The sequence below is a fragment of the Neophocaena asiaeorientalis genome, unplaced genomic scaffold (assembly GCF_003031525.2).
Source record: "Neophocaena asiaeorientalis asiaeorientalis breed wild unplaced genomic scaffold, Neophocaena_asiaeorientalis_V1.1 scaffold188, whole genome shotgun sequence".
NCBI lineage: Eukaryota > Metazoa > Chordata > Mammalia > Artiodactyla > Phocoenidae > Neophocaena > Neophocaena asiaeorientalis.
Window position 1 is genome coordinate 5,126,299 of NW_020174156.1, and position 7,366 is coordinate 5,133,664.

The 7,366-nt window shown below is 42.2% G+C and overlaps 1 protein-coding gene across 1 annotated transcript in view; it reads left to right on the forward strand.

Annotated features, from left to right (window-relative positions):
* The first annotated feature begins 7,148 nt into the window (after positions 1-7,148).
* USP13 (ubiquitin specific peptidase 13) overlaps positions 7,149-7,366 on the forward strand; it is a 118,228-nt gene continuing 118,010 nt past the window's right edge. Inside the window, exon 1 of the mRNA XM_024755105.1 lies at positions 7,149-7,316. Coding sequence (XP_024610873.1) covers positions 7,149-7,316 — 168 coding nt within the window. The remainder of the gene's footprint in view (positions 7,317-7,366) is intronic.

The following is a 7,366-nucleotide window of genomic DNA, read 5'->3' on the forward strand; positions in this document are numbered from 1 at the left end:
AATCCACCTGCCAATGCAGGGGACATGGGTTCAAGCCCTGGTCTGGGAAGATCCCCCATGACGCGGAGCAACTAAGCCCATGCACCACAACTCCTGAGCCTGCGCTCTAGAGCCCGCGAGTCACAACTACTGAAGGCCAAGCGCCTAGAGCCCGTGCTCCGCAACGAGAGGCCACCGCCATGAGAAGCCTGTGCGCTGCAACGAAGAGTAGCCCTTGCTTGTCGCAACTAGAGAGAAAGCTCCCGCGCAGCAACGAAGACCCAACGCAGCTAAAAACAAATAAATTTTAAAAAAAATTAATAAGAAAAATTGGAGCTCTTCAAGGAGTTTGCTCATTCCAATCTGAATCACCCTTCTAGTTAGGCAGATTGTCTATAAACTTAACAACAGAAGCTTGCTGAGTTTTATATGGAGGGTAGAGGGGACAAGCAAGTAAGAAAGAGGACAGGCGGAAGAGAAAATTGACATAATCAAATGGTAATGTAAAAAGTTAGCATTTCCCTTATTTACAAAAAGAAACGGAGACTTAATGAAAAGCATTTAAATAACATGGAAGAGGACAAAGAAAAAATAAACAAAAATAACATTTTTTTTTTTTGCGGTGTGCGGACCTCTCACTCTTGTGGCCTCTCCCGTTGCGGAGCACAGGCTCCGGACGCACAGGCTCAGCGGCCGTGGCTCACAGGCCCAGCCGCTCCGTGGCATGTGGAATCTTTCCGGACTGGGGCACGAACCCACGTCCCCTGCATCGGCAGGTGGACTCTCAACCACTGCGCCACCAGGGAAGCTCCAAAATAACTTTTTTCAGCCAGAGATAAATGCCACTAAAATGTAGGTTATTCCAATCTTTTCTCTATGCTATGACTATGTGTATATGTGTGCATGTATTTAGACAGAATGATAGTATATATGCTCATTTATAATCTGTTCTTGGTGTCTGCCTTACATTTATCATTTTTACATGTCAATGAATATTCTTATACCACATGACTTTTGATTGGTATATAGAATTGCTTCAAACAGAAAATGCCTTAAGTTTCTTAACCAGTGACCTATTGTTTTATGTTTAATAACCAGTGCTTCTTGCAGAGGCTGTCTGCCAGGATAGAAAATTTTATGGATATGTCTCCATAACAAGCTATCACCATATATGGCTTTACCAGATCACCGCACATAATTAGAGGACATCTGAGGTCAAGAGCTATTCCGTTAATTGAAATAATTAAGGTATCTTTTTTCTCTGTAGATTTCCTCAATTCCCCTTTTTGGCATTAGTCACAGTAACTAATATTCATGTCATGTTTTAATGTAACCTCTGGGAACATTTATGCAGCAATGAATTTTACCTAAAAGGCACAGAGCTGACTACAAAACCTATCTATTACAATGTCACAGATGTGAGTCATTCATTTGGTAGGTACTTATTGAGTGCCTAAAATAAGCAGAGCACTCCATTCTGGGCAGGCAATATTCCGTAAACACTGGGCTGCCACAGTGTGCAAGGATACTTAGGAATATAACTTCTTTCAAAGGATTTGCTTTCTAGGGGGACAAGATATGGAACCAAGACTAATTAAATAACAGTACAAAAGATGTTATAAGGTAGTATTTAATGATGGGTACAGGCAGTGGGGCTGTCATTTTTTAAAGATTGATTCCTCAGCATTGGAGCTGTCAGAAAAGGCTTCACGGAAAAAGTCTTGAAAGAACTGAGAAGATAGGAATGAGAGGGGAGAGCTTTTAGCCAAGGCTAGAAGACAAGTACATTTATCCTTGGGGTACAGTAAATAGAGCTCACATGAAGTGTAGGAGTGGGAGTAAAGTCTGAAAAGAAGGGGTGCTAGATGGGAGAGGTCCCTGAATGGCAGGCCATGGGAGTCTGGGCTCCACCCTGAACATCATGGAAGGAGGCTTTTGAGCTGTAGAGTGACGTGGTGGCCTAACCACCTTGATGTGACAAAAGTCAGTTCTTCGTCTTAGGTCCTCTGAAATCTCTTCGGTAAGACTTTATTTATTTATTTTTGGCTGTGCCATGTGGCTTTCAGGATCTTACTTCCCGGACCAGGGATTGAACCCGCGCCCTCAGCAATGAAAGCGCGGAGTCCTAACCACTGGACCACCAGGGAATTCTCCAGTAAGACTTTAAATTTATGTTGGAAGTTAAAATTGTTTACTCATCATCACCTTATTCCCTCTCTTTGATCAAGATCCACATGTGGAAACTGGCCCAATAGTAAAATAGTCATATATAGAATTTGCAAAATTAAGTTTAAAAATTCCAGTAATTGAACTAGAATTTTTCCCTAAAATGGCATGATTAAGACATTATCTTAATTCAGTGAAGTTTCTCTTATTAGCCTTTGTGTGTTGATACATTTTTACATTATTTAAAAAACGTAACATCATTGAAGACATTTTGAAAATAAAAACAAAATCCTATAATAAATCCTAAACATAACTATTTAAATTTTGTCTTTCCAGTCTTGTCAAAAATGCATGTTTATTTTTACCCAGTTGCAATAATAATGTATAAGTATTGTAAATATGTTACGCTAACATACAAATGTATTAAAACAATCATTTTTATAATAATCCTTTTTAAGATTTATATAAACATCTTTGAATAGATGTACCCAATTTAATCATTCCTCCATGTTTAGATGGTGTCATTTTCCCGTTTTTCTTTTTTTTCCCCGTTTTGATTAGAACTTTCCATCTGGTGTGCCATTGACATTCTGGTATGCAGAGATGGCATTCAGGTGTGATGAGATCTCTTTGATCCTTGGGAGGCCCCGGACTAGTAGCCGCAGGCTGCATGAAGCCATCCTTGACCAATTACTTCAGTGGGCTGTACAAATATTATCATTTTCAATGCGTGCCATTGCATGAAAAAAGTTGGGATGTATCTTTATGGTGATGCAGTAATTGTCTTCAACTTCTATTAATATTACTGGTTATTGTTTTTACAACTAAGTTATAATTACTTTTTTAAACAATACTTGAACATAATAAAGATGTTAATGGTACAGAAAAGTAAATAGTGGTAGTAAGTTCCTCTCTAACCGTAGGCACTGTGTTTCTCTCCACAGAGCCCAATTGTCATTAATTTCTTATGTGTTCTTCCAGAGGCTTCCTAAGGCCAAACAAGCACCTATCTATCTACGATGTAGCATAAATTTACATGATATTGATATCAATGTCTAAATCTATAGCTATCTAGAGGCAACATTAAAAATATTTAGCACAGGTACAACCATTTGGAAGGAAGGCCCATGGTATATAGGATGTGCCAGAGTGCCTATAGCACATCCTTGGCCTTGAACGTACGCTTTGCTTTTACACATTGATTTGCACTCAGCTCTTTTAATCTGGTAATATGATTTGGAGATTTTTCCACATCAGCATGTACAGGGTGCTTCATTCTTTTGACGGTACCGTATTTTAACCACTTCCTACGGATGGATTTTTAGGCTGTTCCCAGTTTTTTGTTACTATAAACAATGCTCCAATAAATATCCTTAAACAGTGTGAATTTATCTGTAGCATAAACATATAGATAAAGAATTGCTGGGGAAAATATTATATGCATATAAAATTATGGTTGGTATTGTTAAATTTCCTTTCAAAGAAGTTTAACGTCTTTATTCCTATCAGCAATGTATGTAAGGTCCTATTTCCCAAACCTGGGCCAACTCAATATATCTTTATTAGTCTGAAAAATAGTGTCTCAATTTAATTTGCATTTAATATAAAAATATTTAAACTCTTAAATTTTGAATGCTTCTGAATCAGGTTTTTCTCTGTAATTAGACAAGCAAGCTTCATCCATGAACCTTAAACAGGCACAGATACTATTAGAAGGTGAGAAGCTGGTGAGGATAATAAAAAGCAAAATCTCCTTGCGAGTATCTGCCCAAGGATGAGGGTAGCATTGGTGTTTAATTTTTTGCTTTGTGTCTCTTCTTCTCCATTTCCAACAGATCGCATTAGAGAGTTGTGAGTTACATAGATGTGTGGTGTTTGAGACTTGCTTGAGGTGTGGAAATTTAGAAGAGCAGGGCAAGAAAGGGCTCATTTGTTCTCCTCACATCAAATTCCAGGTACCATCCTTTCTCCCTAGCAGAGCCAGCACATCTACAAAATCAGAGAGTGACAGAGAAATAATGGAAGAAAAAAAAAAGAGGAATTTAAGTATTATTTGATCTGGGAGAGGCTTGCAGAAATCAGTGTGTTTTTGTTGTTTTTTTAATTGAAGTATAGTTGATTACAGTTTACAATCTCTGCTGTACAGCAAAGTGACTCAGTTATACACATATACACATTCTTTTTTTAGAGATTTTAAACAAAATATTTACTTATTTATTTATTTTTGGCTGCAGCGGGTCTTAGTTGCACAGAGCTTTGTTGTGGCACGTGGGCTCATGGTTGTGGTGCTCGGGCTCTGTAGTTGCGGCACAAAGCTCTCTAGTCGTGGCTCACGTGCTCAGTAGTTGCGGTGTGAGGGCTTAGTTGCCCTTTGGCACGTGGGATCTTAGTTCCCCGACCAGGGATCGAACCGGCATCCCCTGCATTGGAAGGTGGATTCTTAACCGCTGTACCACCAGGGAAGTCCCTCATTCTTTTTTTTAAATTGTTTTCCATTATGGTTTATCCTAGGAGATTGGATATAGTTCCCTGTGCTATTCAGTAGGATCTTGTTGTTTATCCGTTCTAAATTGTATTGGGTTGGCCAAAAAGTTCGTTTGGTTAGTGAATACATTGTTCAATAAAATTCTTGGTGAAAATCAAAAATGTGTCTTTTATTTTTACTAAAAACAGAGTGAACTTTTTGGCCAACCCAATAATAGTTTGCATCTACCAACCCCAAATTCCTAGTCCATCCCTCTCCCCGATCTCCCCCTTGGCAACCACAAGTCTGATCTCTATGTCTGTGAGTCTGTTTCTGTTTTGTAGATAGGTTCATTTGTGCCATATTTTAGGTTCCACATATAAGTGATACCATATGGTATTTCTCTTTCTCTTTCTGACTTACTTCACTTAGTATGATAATCTCTAGTTGCATCCACATTGCTGCAAATGGCATCATTTTGTTCTTTTTTGTGGCTGAGTAGTATTCCATTGTATATATGTACCACATCTTCTTTACTCATTCAACTGTCCATGGACATTTAGGTCGTTTTCACGTTTCGGCTATTGTGAGTAGTGCTGCTATGAACATAGGGGTGCATGTATCTTTTTTTTTTTTTTCAGCTATTCATATACATATATCCCCAAAGCTCCTCCCTCTTGCGTCTCGCTCCCACCCTTCCTATCCCACCCCTCTAGGTAGTCACAAAGCACCGAGCTGATCTCCCTGTGCTATGTGGCTGCTTCCCACTAGCTATTTTACATTTGGTAGTGTATATATGTCTATGCCACTCTCTCACTTCATCCCAGCTTACCCTTCCCACTCCCTGTGTCCTCAAGTCCATTCTCTATGTCTGCGTCTTTATTCCTCTCCTGCCCCTAGGTTCTTCAGAAGCATATATTTTTTTTTTAGATTCCATATTTTTTTTTAGATTTCCATATACCCTGAGAAAACCATAATTCAAAGAGTCATGTAAATAGAGCTGCAATGTTCATTGCAGCTCTATTTACAATAGCCAGGACATGGATGCAACCCAAATGTCCATCGACAGATGAATGGATAAAGAAGATGTGGTACATATATACAATGGAATATTACTCAGCCATAAAAAGAAGCGAAATTGAGTTATTTGTAGTGAGGTGGGTGGACCTAGAGTCTGTCTTACAGAGTGAAGTATGTCAGAAAGAGAAAAACAAATATCTTTCTGAACTATAGTTTTGTCTGGATATATATGCCCAGGAGTGGGATCACTGGATCACATGGTAATTCTATTTTTAGTTTAAGGAACCTCCATACTGTTCTCCATAGTGGCTACACCAACTTACATTCCCACCAACAGTGTAGGAGGGTTCTCTTTCCTCCACACCCTCCCCAGCATTTGTTATTTGTAAACTTTTTAATAATGGCCATTCTGAGCAGTGTGAGGCGGTATCTCATTATAGTTTTGATTTGCAGAGAAATCAGCATTTTGAGTCACTATTTATCCATTTCATTAACTGGTAGGGATCACTGGTATCCTGCCCTTTAAGTTGGGCGTAGGTAGGGAAGCTCAATGGAATTGAACCTGTATTTTAAGAGTTTTTTGGAGAAAATGAGAGTATGCTGTGAGGCATGCTCTGTTTGCAGATTATTACCCCGCATTCTCCCCAACCTAACCATGTTTATTATTTATTTTGAGGAATTGGACGTGCAAAGGCAGGGAAGATGCATGTGTGCACGTAAGATCCCAAATCAGTCAGGTGAATGCTGAACGCGGAGACCTCGAATCTCGCAGAAGACTTTCCAAAGGTAGAGAAAAATATACCCCTGCCCCATACGTAAGAAAAATCTGTATTATTGGAAAAATACACATCTATCTTTCCTGGATCCTACTCTAGTCTCTTTTAACGAGATTTAGATGTTAAAAAAGTGAGGAATGAGGCTTAGTGAGACTAACACTGAAGTGCAAAGAACAAATTTAGATTTGGGCCCGACGTTAGGTTCTAGATTTGCACCTCAAGTTCCACCCCTACCCAATCAGGGGCAGTCCCCGCTGTTATCCTCAGATGTTTTAAAAGCAAGCGGTTTTTAAAACCTCAAATCCTGCTCTTTGTGTTGGTTGCCTCGGAGTTGTCCCTTCGCAGCCTAACGATTTACGGTAGAAAACACGGAGGTGGTGCCCCACCGCAGCATGCTCTCGACTTCCGAGCCTGCGGCCCGGGGTCTCGCCCTCCGCCCCCGGCGCCGAGCGGGGCCACGGCGCAAGGCCCCTCTCCAGCTCCCCCTCCCCGCGCGCTGCGGCTGGCCCTCCCCAGCGCCCCGCCTGACGCTGCAACTGGGCCGGCGATTCGCCATTGGATTAAAAATAGCAGCGTCCCTTCCACCAGCCCGCCAGTACGCGCAGGCCCCCCGTGCCCGCTCCAGCCCCGCGGCCCGCTTTCTCCACCCTTCCCGGCTCGGCTCCAGTCGCCCGCGCAGCCCGCCGCCGCCGCCGCCGCGGGCGGACCCAGCGCTCCGCTCCGCTTGGGTGCGCGCCGCGGCCATGCAGCGCCGGGGCGCCCTGTTCGGCATGCCGGGCGGCAGCGGCAATAGGAAGATGGCTGCAGGAGACATCGGCGAGCTGCTGGTGCCCCACATGCCCACGATCCGCGTGCCTCGGTCCGGGGACAGGGTCTACAAGAACGAGTGCGCCTTCTCCTACGACTCCCCCGTAAGTGAGGCTCGGCGGCGCCGGCGGCGCCTCGGGGGAGGGTCGCGGTG